The sequence below is a fragment of the Python bivittatus genome, unplaced genomic scaffold, assembly GCF_059951505.1.
Source record: "Python bivittatus isolate LINGU-HERP-01145 unplaced genomic scaffold, Pbiv_v1 ctg000070_np1212, whole genome shotgun sequence".
Lineage (NCBI taxonomy): Eukaryota > Metazoa > Chordata > Lepidosauria > Squamata > Pythonidae > Python > Python bivittatus.
The window spans coordinates 4,944,213-4,964,052 of NW_028277034.1; the positions used below are offsets into that span (position 1 = coordinate 4,944,213).

Sequence of the window (19,840 nt, forward strand, 5' to 3'; positions counted from 1 at the left end):
CAACCCTTGGTTCTCTTGCTTGCTCCCCCCTCACGCTCCTTTCCCGGCCGCGGAGACCCGGCAGCGTTCGGCCAATCGGGCTCCGAACTAGCCCCTCGTGGCGCTTTCCACCAATGGAAGGCGAAGGCCGGCGATGACGTGATAGCGGGTCGCGCGCAAGCGTGTTTTTCTTCAGGATCCGGGAGGAGCGGCAGTGTCGCTCGCGTTCGCTCTCTCAGAGCTTCGGTTTCTGCTGGGGCAGGAGAAGAGACCCGCTCAGGGAGACGAGGCGGCGGCACCGGCGGCGAGGCCAAGGAAAGGCCCCTTTCCGCGTACCGTCTTGCTCTTCCTCGGTTGGCAAGGGGAGCTAGAGAGAGGATGAGCTGGCTCTTCCACTACTCCAAAGGGAGTAGCGGTGGCGGGGCCGCCGCCGCCGCCTCTTCCTCCTCTTCCGCCGGCGGAGCTGCGTTGCCTTCGACTCTCACCAGCCTCCAACAGCAGCGGCAACGGCAGATCGAGTCCCTGCGCAGCGCCCATGCCGCGTGAGTGACACCCCCGTGGGGGGAGGGAATCACCGCCCAGCTCCTTTTCATAAAAGCGGTTGGAAATCAGTCTCTCCTGCGGGGAGGAGGGGTGTGTGAGAGGATCAGGGCCACACTGCGCGGTCTCTCCACACTACGTGCCTTTCTTCAGTAGGCGGCATGGATAGCTCCTCAGCTGGAAACAGCCTTAAACCAGGGCAAACGAGGGGTCTTCTTTAAAGGAATGCATAATGCATGGAGTTGGGCGGCCAATAAATTTAAAATAATAGTAGTAGTAGTGGTAGCGGCATATTTAAGGTGTGCCTTGACATTGCAGCCTGAAAGGGTTGGTGGGCAGAGGAAGGGGCAGTCACAAAACTCTAGTGGAAAAGAGCAGCTGACATGCAGAAGGCAACGCCTACCCAAACTGAAAATAGTTTGATTGCAATCTAGAGACTAATACCATCCTTACAGGTAAGGGAACTTGCCCTTCCTGTATTAGGGAACAGGAAGTGATTAAATGCTGGTTCACCATAACCCTCTCAGCTCCCTTCAGCAAAACAAGTTGCCTGCACATATTCCTGTTGGTTTTCTTGTGAACAAGTTACCACCTTCTATTTCAACTGCAGAGACCAATCTGCCTTCAAAAGCCCATTCTCATATTTTCTGAGATCCTCAGAGATTTTATTCGAAATTAAGTTGACAAAAATAGAGGAGGAACCCAGCTATAAAAGAAACCAATTTTAGTTTAGTTGTAATTTAGAGTCTCTAAGAGAAGAAATTAAAGTTTGATTTGTCCTTTAAAATCTGTGGCATTTTAGATGCTTAATTTGGCATTTGTTTTATATTTGATTTAATGATTCCAGGAAACATTAATGAACACTTACATTTCTCTTTTTAGTATAGCTGAAATACAAAAAGATGTGGAATATCGGTTGCCATTCACTGTAAATAAGCTGACAGTTAATATAAATATGTGAGTATCTTGTGATTTGACTGTATGTCATGTTGAAAGCTGAAATCATGCTTAATGAATCAGTGTTGACTGGAGAGTCTTCCGTTAATTTTTTTTTCACACCATATTGGGACTAGTGTGAGTTTTCTCTTGTCTCATAGTCTAGATAAAATATAAGGGGAGTGAAAATGTTTTTTCGGTGTGTCTCACCAGGAGCACATTGCCTGCATCTGTATGGCAAAATTGTCAACAGCTTTATTTACTGGCATTTTTTTTTCTTACAGATTTAAACAAATGATAATCATTCAGTTTTATGAAGATGTTTTGCTTCATTAACTTAATTTCTGGGAGTGCTCCTAACGTTACTTTGACATCAAAATTAACATTTCTTCTAGGAGATTTGAATAAAAAGCCCTTTGTTCACCTACCTTCAAACATCTGATTCAGAAAAAAATCACCTAAACAGGGATTCCAACTTTTCTGGGCTAGTAAGCACATTTGCAATTTTGACAACATGTTATGGACATGTTGGTAAAATTATTGTGATGATAGTGTGGTCAGTAACAAAATGCCAGTATTCCAGAAAGCAAATAAAATACTGGGTTGCAATGGGGCACTTTTTAATTTTCTGATACATGCCTCTTAGAAAGTAAAGCAGTATTCTGTGCATGTGTCTATTGCTTTGCAGCATAATAGCTTCCTAATCATTTTTAGAATAAAAAGAGTCTTTAAAAATCAAATTAGATAGGACATGGAGCCTGCAGTCACTCCCACATTGGGGGTCTAGGTCTTAGATGATCTCAGTTATGTCAATGAATGCTCCTTTCCTTTTCCTTCATGACTTTAGAACTAACTGCAGTTTGGCAAAAGGAAGTGTTAGTAGTGCTTTATGATTCTGGTTTACTAATGCTTTCTTTGAAACAAACCACTTTCTTATATTTTTAGCTTATACGTAAGTGTAGTTTTCACTAATCACTGTCTTGAGTAGGACACTTGTTTCAATTGTTGGTTGACTTTTGATTAGCTAGAGTCAGTACATGGGCTGTGTGTTGTTTCTGTTGTAAATGCTAGAATTCAAATGGATGAACTATATTTGTGATTGGATTCTGGTTGTACAGAAATTGTCAGGAAAAAAACTACTTTCATTCCCAGTTGTCCACATTCTCTAGAAAGGCAAATTTTATATTTTGAAGGGTGATGTAACAGAGAGCTAAAACTAAAGTTATAATAATCAGATATCTTGGTGTTTACAGATTGCTTCCTCCCCAGTTTCCTCAGGAAAAGCCAGTCATCACTGTTTTCCCCCCAATACGGCATCATGTAATGGACAAACAAGGAGTATATGTGACCTCTCCATTAATTAGTAATGTATGTATAAATGAATCATTTTTTAGAATAATCAATAGTAAAATTGCATGTCTTTTTCAATATGTACAACTGGCAATAGTTATATTGTATTGCAGAATTATTAATGTTTTAAAATATGTTAAGTTACTGACCTCTTGGCTCTGTGCAGATAGTAGCTTTCCCGTTAAATTTCTTGAACAAAAAGCCACATTTTTAGTGGTTTTTCCAAACTAATTTTTTTATTTAAAAAAGTGATTTTTTTTTTTTTTTTTACAGAGCTCCTGGTCTTCTACTTTTAAATCCTCATAATTCCAGATTATTTGTCAGCTCTCTCTTTCTGCATACAGAGGACAAAACTGGGCCTCATTGCATGTAACACTGACACTTGCATCCATCGTCTAAGAGAGCCCCCACAGTTATTATTATTATTAGATTTTTATCCTACTTTTTCATCTAATTCAAGGCGGTAAACATACTTAATACTCCTGCCTCCTGTTTCCCCACAACAACAATCCTGTGCAATGGGGTGGGCTGAGAGAGAATAACTGGCCCAAAGTCACCCTACCTGGCTTTCATGCCTAAGGGAGGCCTAAAAAGCTTCCTTTCTAGCCCAGTACCTTAGCCACTACACCAAACTGGCTCTTTTAAGTTGTCTTAAATCAATGAAAATGGGCTTTGTTCTATAGCACAGATTTTTTTAACCATGTTATATTTTTTTAAACCTAACAGTTTACAATGCACTCTGACCTTGGCAAAATTGTGCAAAGTATACTTGATGAATTTTGGAAAAATCCTCCAGTTTTGGCTCCCAATGCAACAACATTCCCATAGTAAGTAAGCACATTAAAATATGGTGATAATTTCAAACAACATCACTATCTGTAATATACTTATGTGCATAAATTCATCCTACACCTGAACTGCAGACTATGGTCCCATCTCAGATCAAACATTACAATTAAATCAGGGTTTGGCTATCAACCCTATATTAGGAATCTGTTTTCTTTATCTCATGCAGGTGCTGCATTAAATAGACAGATTTGAATGAAATCAGACTGTTTTGTATTTTGGGTTGAGCTGTTCTCTGCTAGGCACAAGGCTAATGCATGTACATGAAAATTGGAGATTGTGTCTTGTAGTATTGAAGGCCCTTAGCTCTACACATGTTTATTTCCCTGATCCATCTCAACTTATGAGCACATGTAAGAATGCTTGTATAGTCAAAAGAGATACAGAGAGGGGGCATTATGTGACCCAGAAAGGGGGAGTTTATAGCAAGTATCAGCAAGTATAAAGATATATTGGCCTAGCTGTAATAGTGTCAGATCCATTATCCCAGCACTTCCAGGTTTGTTTTCACTAGAAACCAAAGTTTCTCTAAATTTCAGCATCTAAATATTAAGTGCATTATCTTATACTTTGGATTGTGATTAGTGTTGAAAAGACTCGCTAGTTTGACACAAGTGATTCATCATAAAACATTGCTGAAGTTTTCAATTAGCCTCTCAGTTTTAATTAATTGAGAATTGTCATGTCTATATGCCTAAGGAGATGGTGGATTATTGCTTTTCAAATAGCTCTTTTCCCAGTGTCCTTTGAAACTGACTTTCAGAAGCATTTAATAATGAATTAGAAATCTGCAGCTTAAACAATTCTCAGCAAAACAATTCTCAGTTTCTCTAACATTGTTTCCCTGGATGCACATTTTTACTAAAATTTCCATTGATGTAGGGCATACCTAAAATAATTTTTGGAATCCTTAACAATGTGATCTCTCTGACATTGATAAGATTACTAGGATGAATTGTCATGAGTTCATTTAGGATTAATTGCAACTGTGTTTAACCAGAAACCTCTTTAATACTTAATGCAATTTTATTTTGAGCAGAAAAACCTGAAAATGTTGCAAAATAATTTGCTGATAATAGATTGTTTTCCCCCTTAGCCTTTACAGCAAACCAGCTGGAATTCCTACATATGCTCAGAATTTTCCATTTCTTTCTCCATATCTGCCACAAGAAACAAATAGGTCTGTAGCATCTGTACCCCTTGCAGAATCACTTTCTTCAGGTTATACTACAGACAGATCTGCAGCTCCTTCCTTTGGCATGATAACTGATTTGCCGTTACCTGTTCCAACAACAGAAACATTATCACAGGTATGTGTTGTTAGTATACCTTATAAAGCAAGCTGTTCATTTGCCAATAGATACCATTCAAATATCAGATACTACCATTTAGAGAAATCAAATTTACCAGCAATACTTGAACATAGTTTAAGAAGATGATATCATACTGAGTTGTTCACTCTTTATAGATTTTATAGAATTCAAGGATGGGAAAAGCTGTTGTAGTTTAGCTTAGTGTTCTGTAGTATTTACATCATGCCAGCTGGATTGGTATCTAAAGAAATATGTATTGTTTAAACTTTTCAGGGAAACCAAAATGGATTCGGGTACAAAATGCCTGATATTCCAGATGTATTTCCAGAACTATCAGAACTAAGGTAAAAAATTTAAAGGCCTTGTAAATATATTTATTTCTAAAAATGGGTAAAAGTTGTTCCTGAATGTTGAAAACCATAGAACTACCCTCTATCTATATCTCAGTAAAGCCAGAATGGTTCCTAATGGTATAAAAAGAAGCCAGACTCCAAGTAGCTCACTAGCTAGATCTGAGTAGAAGGTGAAAACTTCAATAGCAGATTCACTTTTACCCCTATATATTTTTGTAAATGTTTGAGTGCCATGTTCCTGCTTTGTTCATTTGTTTAATCCTGTAATTGGCATGAGCTGTTTTTGACTGAGCATAAAATCATATGGTGTATTGCCTGGTTGTTAAATACTGTTTTTATTTTCTTTGCAATTCAGCATATCACAGCTGACGGACATGAATGAACAAGAAGACATACTGCTAGAACAATTTGTTAATTTGCCCCAATTGAAGCATATTATTGATGATAAAGATGATTTAGTGAAAAGTATTGAAGAACTAGCAAGTAAGACTTCCAAATATTTCTAATTAGAATAACATTTTATGAAAAAAATGATATTCTTCTAAAATTCAACAGTGGGTTTACTTTGCAGAAAAAAATTTATTATTGGAACCAAGCTTGGAGACAAAAAGGCAAACAATACTAGATAAAGTAAGTACGAGGAAAAATACTTTCTGCAATTTGGGAATTGATTTTTGACTCTGTTTAATAAAAATTGATTCCATCCTAGTATGAACAACTGATTCATTTGAAGACTACATTTGAAAAGAAAGTGCAAAGGCAGCATGAACTTAGTGAGGTAAGCTGCTCCTTTTTGCAAGAAAAAAATGAAGCATTATTCACTTATTTGTACAGAGGTTGTTAAGACTGGATTCTAGTTTCCATCCTATTTTGTTTTGGAGGCTACCCTAACCTAACCCTTTTTCTCTGTAGTTAAAAGTATGATTTATTTACAGTTTTTTAACTGCCCCAATCTGAAGGTTCTGGATGGCATATAACAAAGCAAATACATAAAAAGCAACTGATCAACCCAAAGATGGACACCCATAGTAGTTAATTAGGATTAATAGCACAGTAGAAGATGCTTTGACTGCTTTGCAAATGCCCAGAGGGAGGGGGTCACATGAACCTCCAGGGGAATGAACTCAACATTTTCAAGTTACGCAATATTCTTTTCATAGAGTTGCAGTGCAAGTGCTCTGCAGGCAAGGTTGAAAGTGGCTGCCCATGAAGCTGAAGAGGAGTCTGACACTATCGCAGAAGACTTTTTGGAAGGGAAAACAGAAGTAGATGATTTTCTTAGTAGTTTCATGGAGAAGAGAACCGTATGTAGATTTCTCAGATTTTAAAACTTTAAAATATTTGAAACCTTAAATAAAATTAGAATTAATCCAACTGAAAGCTATTGAAGAAGTAGAATTCAGTTTTGTTGTTTTAAAAAATGGACTATATGGAGTCAAACTCTCTTATTCAACAGAGAAATACCAATTCTTCTTAAGCCTTCCTACTCCAGAATGTAGTTGTTTGCCAAATTCCCTAACTCATTTCTGGCAAGCTAAGTATGCACTAAATTACATGATTGCTTTGTGAAAGATAGGCTAACTCTAGAAATACAGCCATCCCATCACCTTCCTGTTATCTGCAACGCATAGTTCCCCATGGCAAGAACACCCAAATGTACCAAGTTCTCTTCTATTGGAGCACAGAACCATTTTGAGTTTTGTTCCATTGGAATGATTTGAGTATGTCTCTTTTATTTAACAACTTCGTTATTAATGGCAAACTCTAAGGAGAATGCACTGTCAAGAGTGAGTGTACCATGATATTAATACTGATAGCCCTTGAGTATATTGTAATATGTGGTGTTAACTAATTGTTCAAACTGTTATGAGAACATTTACTCAGAATTAAATTAGTAATTCTTTGTCCTAGCTTAAGTGTCTATACAACTGCAGTCTAAGCATATGAATCACCTTCTCCTGTTGTACTCACAGCCTGGACATAAAGCTTGTTACCTAAGATTAACACAAATTTGGTTAATTCCTTTATTTTGATTGTTTTAGTAACATTATTTTCCACCAAAGTAAATTTGGAACATACGGTGTTACATTGTTCTTCCTTAGATTTGCCACTGTAGAAGAGCCAAAGAAGAAAAGCTACAACAGGCAATAGCAATGCGTGGTCAGTTTCATGCTCCATTATAGGTATGTTTCAAATATGAGGTAGATTCTAATTCTCCTGCCTGCCACACATTCATTTGCCAGGATTTGTTCACACAGATAACATCTACCAGTTCTAAATGTTTGATAAGACACTTTCCCATCATGTGGATTATGCACAAAAGAAGTGTGTAGCCACATAAATTATATACGTATGTCCAGAGACAAATGTTACATACTACCACAGAACCAAAGCCACACATGCAAGAACTTAAGCTTTTGATTATATAACTGGAAAAGTTTTGCATTGCTTCAGGTAAAAACAATGTTGCTTGTAATTCCATTTTCCAAACTAAACTACTTGACAATACTTAACATTATCTTGAATGACTTTTAAAATAGTGTACCACCCTCTGAATAAGTGATGCTGATTAGTCTCAAGTTACTATGCTTGGGCACAATTTCTGCATAGATCTCAAGTCCGTGTGGTTCAGCTACTCATAAGTATTTTGTAAAAGTAAGCCACTCATAAGTATTTTGTAAAAGTTGTATTAAAGTGGCAGGAAACATCAGAAATAGAAACAGTGTCAACAGCTTGTAGAGAAGTGCCAGAAAAAATGGAATTGGCCAAAGCTTAGATCTTCATCCATTCTTCCGCCACCAGTTCCCACAATCACCCAAAAAGAGTCTTATGAGCATTTGGGATATGGACATAGGGGGTCCTGAACGTTGTGGATTATGCCATGAAATACTGAAGAGGGGGGTGTCACTAGGGATAACTTGTTTATGGCTGTAATACAAACAATATACTATATGGCAACTTCCAATAATCATGCAGTTTTACTTTGCCTTTTGAGTCTAGCCTTTTCTTTTATGAAAAATAAAATACAATGCAGCCAGGGATTAAAGGATGTGTATCAGTTTTCTGCCTTAAATTAATCTGAAATGGAAGAAAATATAGAGCTCTGTTTGTGTGCATTGAGAACTTTGACTAATGGTAGTTACTTTTTTCTATTCACAGATTTTTTCCAGGTAATTAGAATTTTAAGGCAACAAATCCAGCAAAGCACATTTTCATAGATCTATTATTTTGCAAATAAACATTTCATTATGGTTGTATTTATAGAAAAAAAAACTGTATATAGAGCTGGGGTGATTTTTTTTGTACAAATTAGAGTGTCTTTCTATTCTTACTTTATTCAAAATGTACTTCTACTGCAATTTTTGCACTAATATTTCCTGTTATTGATTATCCTTACCATATTTAATTTCCTGCTGCTGTGTCCACCACCTTTATAGATTAAATATTTAAACATGTAATTTTGACTAGATTTTTAAATTTTATACAGCATAATCCATAACTTTCTTATTAAATACTGGCTGGTTTGTTTGGGAGGTGTAGAAATGTTGGTTGGTTAAAGTAAGTTGTGAAGTGTCAGATAAGGTAGGTTTGTTCATCCTACTTTACCAGAAAGCACCAGAATTCAAATTCTTGAAATCAGGTTTTCAGCCCTTTTTGTTTCATGTCAATACATAAATAAATACAGAGTTCAAATACTGAATTCAGTACACTAATGCAATCAGATTTGAGTGGCTAAGAAACTTAAGAGTTAAGATGCTTAAGCACTCCTTCAAACTTTTAGAGGAAATCAGTGTGATTTTGTGTAGACCCCTTCTTTGTGATTCTGCTACTCACTGCTTTGGGAAATATCCTACCTCAAGCCTCAGAGATAGGCATAATTCTCTCATATTTAGTTCTCACTACTTTCTTTCCAGCTTGTGGTTCCAGTAGAACATATTGAAGCAAGTGAGTGGGCAGATTGTATAAGATCTTGGTATTCCTACATTTGCTTTATTTTCTCATCTCTGTTCTCATTTGCCCTAGTGTGCACGTATAAGCACTTTTGAAATCCAGAAGGAAAGAGGAACTTTAATATATATATGTATATATATATTATCAACAAGGGATTATTTAGATACTTTCATCTCTGAGTCACCTGCATCAGACATAAAATAAGCAAGTTCACATGCTCGGTATTTTGTTGGTAGAATGTAGTTAAGTAACTGCATCTCTAAATCAATTTCCTACAGAGATAAAATTGAGAATCTTACCCTACACTAAAAATAAAACCAAAGAATTGTATTTTCATATAAAAATAGTTTAATTTTATGTCTTACTTGCTTACAAGAACTCAAAACTTTTAAATAGAAATTACAGTATTGGACTCCTTTTTTTTCTTTAGATAATTGGCAAAAATCTATAAACGACAATATTGCAGAGAACTAAGTCTAGAAGTGTACATTCGTGACTTGCTGTTTCTTTTGTTGCTGACTTTGTTATGAAATAAATTTCATTTTCTTGAATGGTTAATAGGGTTCCTCTCCAAAAAGGTTCAGTATTGATATTTGCATTTTCAAAGCAGAATATTTGATTCTGCATATGGAAGAATAACTGTAGAATTCAGTTTATACTTTGGGACGAGTATTGATAATGTTGAGACTTAAACTGGAAATAAATAAGCTTGATGGAACAAATACTATTGCTACATGTGTTATTTAGGTTATTTTCTCAGTTCTGCTGCTTACAGTTCTCTTCAGTTCCTTGGTCTTGGCTTCTCTCCCTCTGTGAATCTTTAGATTTAAATTAAAAATATGTCTTTTAAAGTTATTTAATTGTACATATCTCTTACTTTTGCCACTAGTATTTTGTATGTAAATGAAAATAGTCTGGTTATGACTTTACAGGCTTTTTTGTTGTAGATAACAAGTTCAAATCATTTCTGCTTCACTTAGAAATGAGGGAAATTACTGGTTAGAAATTAATCTGGTGTGTTCATCATGCTAAACCACACTGGTTTGTTAATGTGCAGTGTGAACCCAGCTATTGTAGCTAATGAATCATGGGTTATGACAACAGCATTACATGAACCCAGCCAGGTGTGATTTATAAAGCAAACCACTCTTAATGCAGTTCTTGAAATTAACCTAACAGAAAGATAGTTTCAAAATATATCATCAAGTCTTCTTCCAAGTGAGGTGTAGGGCTGCATCTCATCAATAGGCTGTGAATTGTACACCCTTGCTTTGTTACTATCAAGGTCTAGTTAAATCAGCATGTTTATATATGAACTGTCAAAAGAGCTGTGTTGTCTGTTGTATTTGCTACATTTCAAGCCCATTTATCCTTTCCATACAGGAACAATGCCTTGTGGTGCGCACTTGTATTTACTCTCTTTATCTTTAAATGCTTTGGATGAATTAGGGGGAACCGAGGAATTGGAAACTGTTGTCAAGTTATAACTTCAGGTCTTCCTCTCCTTAGGATTGCTGATTATATAGTTATAAAAACTCCCCTTCATATCACAGCTTTGATAACAAGTTTCTTATATTATACTTTCATACTCCAACATAGGTAGTGATGGAGTCAGTCAAGAGAAGGATCAGGGAGGCAAGCACAACCCACTATTTGAATAGGTCTTCAAGTTCAATTAGATCTTGTTCATCAATCTGAACAAAAATAAACTGGAGAGTTAATTAAAGGGAGACTTGCTAACCTATTATTTTTGGAGGGCTCTGTTGAATGGAGAATCCCATAGAAGAAAGGGAGCCAATTCATTATGACATGAAAACAGCGGATGCTCACTCCTGAGAAATCATTCCCTCTAACAGCATATTCAGATAATGGCTACCAAGAGAAGTGGCACTAAAATAAAGCCAGTGAGAAATAGGGAGGTTATCAGAGTGCATGGATGAACTGAACTTTGGGTTATGTTTTTTTAAGAGTTAGGATAGCAAATCACTCTGCCTCAAAAAAAGGTGTAGCTCAACGTGGGCTTATTTCCTAACCAGTAGTAGAAGTGGACATGAGTGAATTGAAAAATAAACTAGAAACCTGAAGTCAGAAAAAGTATGCAGCTTGTAACTGGCTGAAACCATTGACCAAAATTCATTCTAGGGATAAAAATCTACTGTAACATTTTGTTGCCACTTCCTTTTTGCAACATACTAATTGGGTTCACGCATCAGGCTAACCCATTAGGTAGATGCTTTGCTTTTGGCTGAACATGTGACTGTAGTCAATTGGTATTTATTAAATCACCCACATTTAATCATCTAGAGTTAATGCAATGTCCCCCCCCCAGCAGCAAACAGAATTATAGAATAATTATCAGTCATTTTGTTTTTGATTGAGAAGATAAACTTTTTAAGAACTCACTATGGACATTCGTTGCTATTTTATGAATATCACTTTGAATTAAGATGCTAGAGTATAACAGTAAAAAATGACCAATTAGACAACTGAACATTACTGTTTATGATTTTCTAAATTACACTCCTAATGCAAACAGTATAATACTCGTGCATACCGTGTGTTTAATTTTGAAATTTTAGTAATAATGCAGCATTAGTACCATATAATACAAACTACTAAATGAAAGGTCTCTGAGCTCCAAGTAAAACCAAGAGCTGAATAGGAAGAGCTGCAAGTGTAAAATACGCTACACAAAATTTCTAGAAGACACAATACGGTATATTCTACAGTATTTCCATAATTCAGATTTGACGGCAGATTTTACTCTCATAAATTCATACTTTATAGAGAAGCCATTTTACTGTAGTGTACTTTTGTATTCAAATTCAGCATAATATGCACAGCACAGCTTATGTTCAAAATAATATATATAATTTAAACTGTGGTCATGAATGTGTAAACATATAACATTTAAAAGAAATTAACCATGTGATTACGTGAGGAAACAGCCATTTTATGGTGGGGCTTCAATTTGAGATGCATTGTGCCTTGCTTGCAACTGGGCCAATCTCTGCTGCTGGAGAAGTGCTTTGCTTCTAAAAGGTCCCTCTCTTTTTCTCCAAAGGAGCAAACTCTTATTACTACATTTAGGTAAGAAACATTAGCATAATTTGGAGATTCTGGTGAGGTGCGATTGAATTGCTTTCTGTTCTATCAAATTTTGGAGGGGAAGGATGAGTCATTGAAACAGGTAGACACTGATAGCTTTATCTTCCTTAGGTGTGTCTAGTTTCTTTTTAAAACCAACTCAACTGATGGCCATTACCATATGTAACGATAGCAAATCTCATATTTTTCATTATGTCTTCTACAATGAAGCACTTCCTTTTACTGGCCAGTCTGGCCCCAAGTCCCTCTTTTAGCTTTAATGCAACCCCTGAAACTCTGTGTGTGGCCAGGTAAAAAGTTAAGTAATGAATTGAACTTTTGGCCTGACAGAAGGGGGGCATTAAATGTGTCACTGGAGAGTAATTAACTACATTTAATTTTTATTAAAGGAAAGGAAATGACATTTAAATGTTTGTTCTGGCCCTACTTGATGGCTTTTTGGAAGACAGCATGCCTTTGATAGGGAAAGTTGCAGACGCTCTGCTGTAATGGACAACTCAGAGTTTTAATATTATGAGAAAGGAGAAATTCTCTACTCATATTTTCCATGCTGTTCATTAATTCATATAGCTCTATTATGTCCCCATTAAAAAACCTCAAACACCAGTCTTTCCTCACAGGGGAGCTACTCTAGCCCCAATTATTTTAGGGTTGTTGTTTTTTCCTTCATCCCATCTCCTGTTCTGCAGATGGCTGTTTTCAATTAAAGGAAAGACACCGAAGAAATACCTTTCATTAAGTGTTAATCAGTTTCACTTGAATGGTATGTTCAGAGCTTGAAACATACAGTACTGGCCAGCTGGACATTCCTCACTTATCAGGAAAACTGCCTCCTGATCAGGTCAGACAGAGACCATTAATAAAAGACTCTTTTCCTTAATTATCTGAGAGAGAAATTAGGTTCTAAAGTAAAAGCAATCCAGTTGCTGAGATTACGGCAACTCTATCCTGTTTTTCAACAAATCGTGTTAAAGAAACTGGGAGAAACTTGCTTTCTGTTGAAGTGGGCTGCCAAGGTTTAACATTCACCTTCATTCAAACATTTTTTTTCCAGCTTCACCTTTGGCTCTTCCTTTTCAGTTAGCTCTTTCCATCAAACAATATTTGTAAGCTTATGACAAGCAAAATTAGACATTTTGCCCAGCTGGCTCAGAAATGACAAAAGCTCAAATAAGAAAGTCAGTGGGGGATGCTAGATAGCTAGCAGTAACTTCAAGAAAAAACCAAAAGTGAAGGCAATAATTATTTAGCATGGCTTCTACCAGCCTTTTTCATCCCAGCATCCTTCAGTCATGTTGTGATGGCGATGCCCCAGAATTCCCAAACACCTTTCACCTAACACATCCAGGGGTGTCAAACCTGCAGAGGTTAATTTGGATCTTAGGAAAAATAACCAATCTACTCTTTTAAAATGGGGATTTAACTACAGTTATCTATTTGCATCTATTTCCACACCAGTGATTTATAGCAGCTTATAGCATTACTCAGCCATCTCTGAGGCAATATAAAACCTATCTTCATAAAAAAAAATAGATTGCCACAGTGGTTGGTTGGAGAAAGCTATTAGATGTTAAAAACCACTAGTTGGGAAAGGGCCAGTGATTTATTGCAAGCTCATGAGAATGATAAATATAAAAGGGAATTTGGAGAGCAGGTAATTTTTCTTCTTTAGAATTTCCTAGCTTCCCTTGAATAGCATGAAGGCAAGCAAATATCTTAAAGCCTTTGAAGCTATTGGTAGTCCTAGTCACACCTTCCAATAGTCCACTGCAAAAAAATGTGCATGAGAATGTGTGTGCCCATCTCCATCCCTCTCTGTCACAATCCCTATCCTACTCCACAACTCAGAAGATGAAAAGTATACAGTCCCCATTACATTCTCCTGAACTTACAAAGGGGATGAAGGGCATGATTTAAGTACAGGTAGAGCTAAGCTCTTGCTGACCCACCTTCTGTCCCATGATTCAATATCAGCCAAATGTGATAATCTTGGAAAGGCAAAGTAGAGTCAGACCTAATTAATACTTGGATGGGAGATCTCCACAAAAACCCAGGGCTGGGGAAGGTGGGGAGGAAATCCTAGAAGGCGGCAATGGCAAGCCACTTCCATACAGTTGTCAAGAAAACCTGAATGTGTCCATATGTGTCCAGGAACTCTGTTCAATTGAAAAGAGACTGTACTTGAAGGAAAAAAATGGAAAAAAATAACATACTTGCAGAGGCACCAAGGGAAACAGAGTGTTATTACTACCCAATCAAGTCATAGAACCAATCTGGGAAAACTGATTTGATTATTTTAATGTTATTTTGCTGAATATCTGCAGCAATGGCCTTCAATAAGTGGACTTCTCTGATAATATTTCAAGTACGTACATGGCAATCTTCTTCAACATAAGAATTTTCTTCAAGATTGTGAAAAAGAAACCAAACAGAAGGGACATATTCTATTTGCTTGTTTCATCTGAGTACTTTTGGTGTCACGGTAGGATAAGATTATGTATTGGTTTGGATTGGATTGGATTGGCTTTGGCATTGCTTAAACATTATTTCTTGTGATTTCTTTGGAGTGGTCTTACTATACAGAGTTATCCTATTGATAATAACTATGTAAAACAAAATGTTCATTCTGTATGGCTCTGTAAAGGGATAATGGAAGATGAATAAATGCAAGAACATTCTAGCTTATGACTTTGTCACATCTGGACTCTTTAAATGCATAAATCCCTTTCTTTGGAAGTTTTGATAAGTAGTCTTTTATCACCTACTGACTAAGTAATCACTCAGAGAGTGAGAAAAACAGCTTCATCCGAATCATGGTCTTTGGTGCTATCTTCACTGGGCAAGCCTCCTCCACTTGGGGATCGACAACTCATATCCTCCACACCAGATTCCTGATCGCTGTTGGCTGACAGATCAGGATCTGAGCTTTTCAGGTTATCCTGTGTAAGAATCAGTGCTGAGTCTTCGTCTCCCTGTGAAGGACTCCGGGAAGGGAATGATTTCAGATTGGCAGTGGAATCTTGGGGTGATTTGGCCATGCTGTGACTGGAGCGTCCATTTTCCTTTTTTAACTTTGCTTCATCATTATTTAATTGCCCTTTTGTAAGTTTTGCCAATCTCTGCAAGAGAAGAAACAAGAATCCATTGTTAAGATATACCCAAACCTATGAATGGGGGGGGGGGAGACCTCTGTGGCCCTCCAGATATTTCTGAACAATAGCTCCCATCAGTCCTAGCCTGCTAACAATAGTGAGGGAAGAATTAGTAGAAGATCACAAAATCTAACATGGATTGGATTGGAAAAGACTAATAAGTGAAAAAGTAGCAAGGCCAGACTTTCCTGGGACTTGGGAAGAGAATGCTTGGTGCTTTTTTATTACCAGAAGATGTTACTTAAGTCTAAGAAATTGTAGTTTTATAACCTGCAGTTTTTGAAAGTCTCTCTCTTTGAGATGGAAAGTTGTTTTTGATTTCTCTAGGGGAGAAGAAATTATGTTTGGGAGATTATAGTAGAACAGGAAGAAATCTCAGCAAGTTTCTCAGGATTTTGCTATGTTAATGGAGTATTTTGTGTCATTTCTCTAGCAACTGACTACTGAAAAAAGTCACACAATAATTACAGAGAAATGGGAAAGACAGCAAATGGACAAAAATGTAGCCCAGTGGCAAACTGGGAATAAAAACAACTGGAAGGTTTTGCAAAAAACCAGAAAATGATTCTCCCCAACTATGCATGTACTGAAAAGGCAGGACTGGTTTTTATCCAGCCCTAGTTGATAAAATGGAACAGAATCATCCACGCATCTAGCACAGATACCTGACGGGAGGCACAGAGCTCTATCCTGAGTTAAGAAGGAATATTCAGAGGCCAACAAGGACATTTAGCACCCATAAGGCTTGCAGAAAAGAAAGGGAGAGGGCTACACATAAAGTGAATGTTGATTAACTAGAATTCTAGCTACGGGTGGGCTGACTTTAGTGGTTTTGTTGAAAAATACTAAAACCTTCCCTTCCACCATGTTCTATTAATATATATTTCATTAAAAGGAGAAAAATCTTTGCTCAAATCTCTGAAGAGTTAAAGCATAATTAGCCAGATCTTATTGACAAGAATCCCAGCAACTAGTAAGTTCCCTGCCAGATAACAACCAGAGAGCAACCCTGAATTAAGCTTGAGGCAACCGAGGTAAGGATGACGGCTTTGAAAATAGCTCATCCAATTAAAGGCCCAAATCTTACTGTAATTTGAAAGACTGGCGATGTGGAGAAACCATTCCGTAATTCAATGAAAACTGACTGTAACAGTTCCAACTCTGGAATTCCTATTGCTCATTTTAAATAAGGGAGTCTTCTATAGATAAAAACATAGGAGGGCAAATATAAGGGATTCACAAGAAAATTGATTTTGAAATTGTACATGAAGTAGGAAATGCATTCTTTTTCTTAGTTTGCACTGTTATCATGGTGAAAGAAACAGATACCCGTTATAAAAATATACTGTAGAGACACTTGGAGCTCTTATTGCCAGATGTGGGATGGTAGAGGTATAATCCTCTACCCAATGCTTCAGCTAGAAAACCTTCCAAAACTACATCCACAGATGAATAATACCCTGATGAACTCCACTGAGTTTGAAATATACTTTTATTTATGCACATGGTAAAAGCCAATCACATACTCTAAGAATGGAGTGTAACAGGGCAATAGATAAATTTCACAGTTCTACAAATACAATTATACATACCTCTTCGAGCACCACCAGCTCCTCTTCCAACTGCTGTGTTTCTTCTTTCACTGCCATCAGGTATTCTGTAACAGACTGCCTTGGATGGAGTCCCTTTTCAAAACGGTTGTACATGCCACTCCAAAACCTGGAAAATACAACAGGAAGATTCAAAATCCTTTACATCTCCATTCAAAAATCAGTCTTGTTTCATTTAACACAATGGAGCCTGCTCCTAGAGAAGGTAATAGGGAATTGCTCTATACACTGTTAAATAAACTAACACAGGCCTCTGTGCCAGGGAAAAATTTAATGGAAAAGAGTCCTTTAAAACTGTCACATAACAATTCTTGCTCAGATTCTCATATTTATATATTATTTTACAACATGGAAGTGTGGAAACATAGATCTCAACGTATTAATTTCTTAGAAGATTCTGACTGAGAAAGAGGATTTTTGCTTTGGCAAAGAGATCCACACCAATGTTCAAATGTTCACCTTTTGAAAAATGAGGATGGTACAATTTTGTAAGATGAAAGCATCAGATGCTGTTTGTCTATCCTTAAATAAAATATCTTACTCCACTGAAGTCTGGTGAACATAAGAATTCTAATACAGAGAAAGTCACTCTGAATGCAAGAGTTACACCAGTTATTGAAGTGGGAGAATGCCAATGGATTGGGATTTCCCCATTTAAATAACTCAAGTAACTCTTGTACTCAGCATGACTTTGAATCTTTGTGGGCTCAGTAGGAATACATTAAAATTAACAAAATAGTGCCTCACCTTATTTGTTTTTTGATGCAAACATTTGGTTTAGGGAACAAATATTCCCGAGAAATACACGTGTGAAGCCTTTCTTCCTGAACTTTCAGTGTTAAGTATTCCAGCTCCTTAAACATTTCAAGCACAGTATCATTGCTGTAATAATTTATTTTTTTATAGGAAGCAAATTCTCATTCAATTGTTCAGGATGTGAAACTGCCAAATGTGTTTGCTGTTAAGTCTTTTAAAACTCCAAAATATAGGCTGATATCATTATTGAATAATGGCTAGATGTGGTTTACAACAATTCTAGTTTATAGAATGAAAATAATTTTGCAAGAATTTATTCATGAGGATCAATGTGGGTTTTTAGCTAAAAGGCAGTTAAAGGACAATGTTAGAAACGTATTGGACATTTTGGAGTATTTGGGGCGACATAATGAAAAACAAGCCGCACTGATTTTCTTAGATGCAGAAAAGGCCTTTGACAATTTGAACTGGGCTTTCTTGTTCAAGGTTTTGGAAGATATTAATTTTGGAGAGAATTTTATACAGTTGGTAAGATTGATTTACATTTTACAGAAACCACAAATAATTGTTAATGGGGATCTGACAAAACCCTGTGAGATACAAAAAGGAATGAGACAGGGATGCCCACTATCTCCCCTCTTGTTCATTTTGGTTCTTGAAATACTGACTAGAGATATAAGATAAGATGAGAGGATTGTGGGAGTAACGATTAAAAAAGCAACTTAGAAGTTAGGGGCTTTTGCAGATGACTTGGTGTTGGTTTTGGAACATTCTTTAAAGGGAATTGAAACATCAATGGGCAACTTAAAAGAATTTGGTGCATTAGCAGGTTTCAAGATTAATAAACAGAAGACGAAGATGTTAACAAAAATATGAAAATAGAAGATCAAACAGAATTGATGAATGAAATGGGTTTTAAGATTGAAAAGAAGGTAAAATGTCTGGGTATCACTATGACAAATATGAATTGTATGTTATTTCAAAATAACTATGTTAAGACATGGAATGAAGTTAAAAAAGATGTTAAAATGGGAGACACTATAATTGTCATTGCTGGGGAGAATTTCTGTGATAAAAATGAATGTCTTGCCTAGTATGATGTTTTCATTTCAGACAGTACCTGTTTTGACAACTGATGTACCATTTAAACAGTGGCAGAAGGATATACCTAAATTTGTGTGGCAGGGGAAAAAATCACGAGTTAAATATAAGATGTTACAAGATGCAAAAGAAAGAGTAGGATTGAATCTACCTGATTTGAAATTATATTTTGCAGCTGACTGTTTGGTTTGGATGAAAGAGTGGGTGCTGCTGAGAAACAGAAGGCTTTTGGAATTAGAAGAACACGACCTGATATTTAGGTGGCATGGATATTTATGGTACAATAAATTCAAGGTTAATGTGGATTTTAAAAATCATTATTTTAGATGTGCCATATTGAGAATATGGAATAAATACAAACTCAGGTCGTGCCTGAAAACACCTTTGTGGCTCTCAGCACAAGAAGCATTTTATAGAGGAGAAATAATAGGCAATAATGGCTAACTACTAGAATTTTGTCAAGAGGAATATAAAATAAAATTGAGAGAAGAACTGGTGACAGAGGGATATAGTTGTCAATGGTTTTCTTATCTACAGTTATTAGAAAGATTTAAAATAGACAAGAGTTTATGGTTTTGAACATTGTAAGACTAAGTTTGAAATAGAATTGTGTACAAACAATGAAAATGTAATTGCTAAAAGGTATAAACTTTTATTGCAATTTGAAACAGAAGAAGAAGTAAAAGAATGTACAATAAAGTGGGCTAAAATTTTTGATTGCAATATACAGATGGAACAATGGAAAAGTACGTGGTTGAAAAGATTGAAATTTACACTATGTTATAATCCCAAAGAGAATTTTTATAAAATGATGTACTGTTGGTATATGTCACCAGAGAAATTGT

The 19,840-nt window shown here is 36.5% G+C and overlaps 2 protein-coding genes across 3 annotated transcripts in view; one reads left to right on the forward strand and one right to left on the reverse strand.

Moving 5' to 3' along the window:
• Positions 1 to 150: 150 nt before the first annotated feature.
• On the forward strand, positions 151 to 17,282 carry VPS37A (VPS37A subunit of ESCRT-I). Of its 2 annotated transcripts, none has more exons than XM_007426908.3 (12): positions 151 to 521; positions 1,402 to 1,476; positions 2,709 to 2,823; positions 3,532 to 3,632; positions 4,748 to 4,961; positions 5,238 to 5,308; positions 5,673 to 5,800; positions 5,889 to 5,947; positions 6,027 to 6,095; positions 6,478 to 6,621; positions 7,420 to 7,500; positions 8,477 to 17,282. In XM_007426908.3, the coding sequence occupies exons 1-11, from the start codon at positions 358 to 360 to the stop codon at positions 7,498 to 7,500; spliced, it is 1,221 nt and encodes a 406-aa protein (XP_007426970.1). In that variant the 5' UTR covers positions 151 to 357; the 3' UTR covers positions 8,477 to 17,282. The 2 variants fall into 2 exon arrangements, with proteins under 2 accessions (XP_007426970.1, XP_087987292.1); XM_088131166.1 differs by having other exon boundaries at positions 398 to 521; positions 1,407 to 1,476.
• The window catches only part of MTMR7 (myotubularin related protein 7), a 38,935-nt gene continuing 34,203 nt past the window's right edge, over positions 15,109 to 19,840 (reverse strand). Inside the window, exons 13-14 of the mRNA XM_007426907.4 lie at positions 17,121 to 17,247; positions 15,109 to 15,495 (exon numbers count right to left, since the gene is read on the reverse strand). Coding sequence (XP_007426969.1) covers positions 15,157 to 15,495; positions 17,121 to 17,247 — 466 coding nt within the window. The 3' untranslated portion in view covers positions 15,109 to 15,156. The remainder of the gene's footprint in view (positions 15,496 to 17,120; positions 17,248 to 19,840) is intronic.

Coding starts and splice junctions, on each gene's coding strand:
- VPS37A (XM_007426908.3), top strand. CDS start 358: ATGAGCTGGCTCTTCCACTACTCCAAAGGGAGTAGCGGTGGCGGGGCC. Junction 5,948..6,026: donor GGCAAACAATACTAGATAAA/GTAAGTACGAGG, acceptor ATTCCATCCTAG/TATGAACAACTGATTCATTT. Junction 6,096..6,477: donor GGCAGCATGAACTTAGTGAG/GTAAGCTGCTCC, acceptor TTCTTTTCATAG/AGTTGCAGTGCAAGTGCTCT.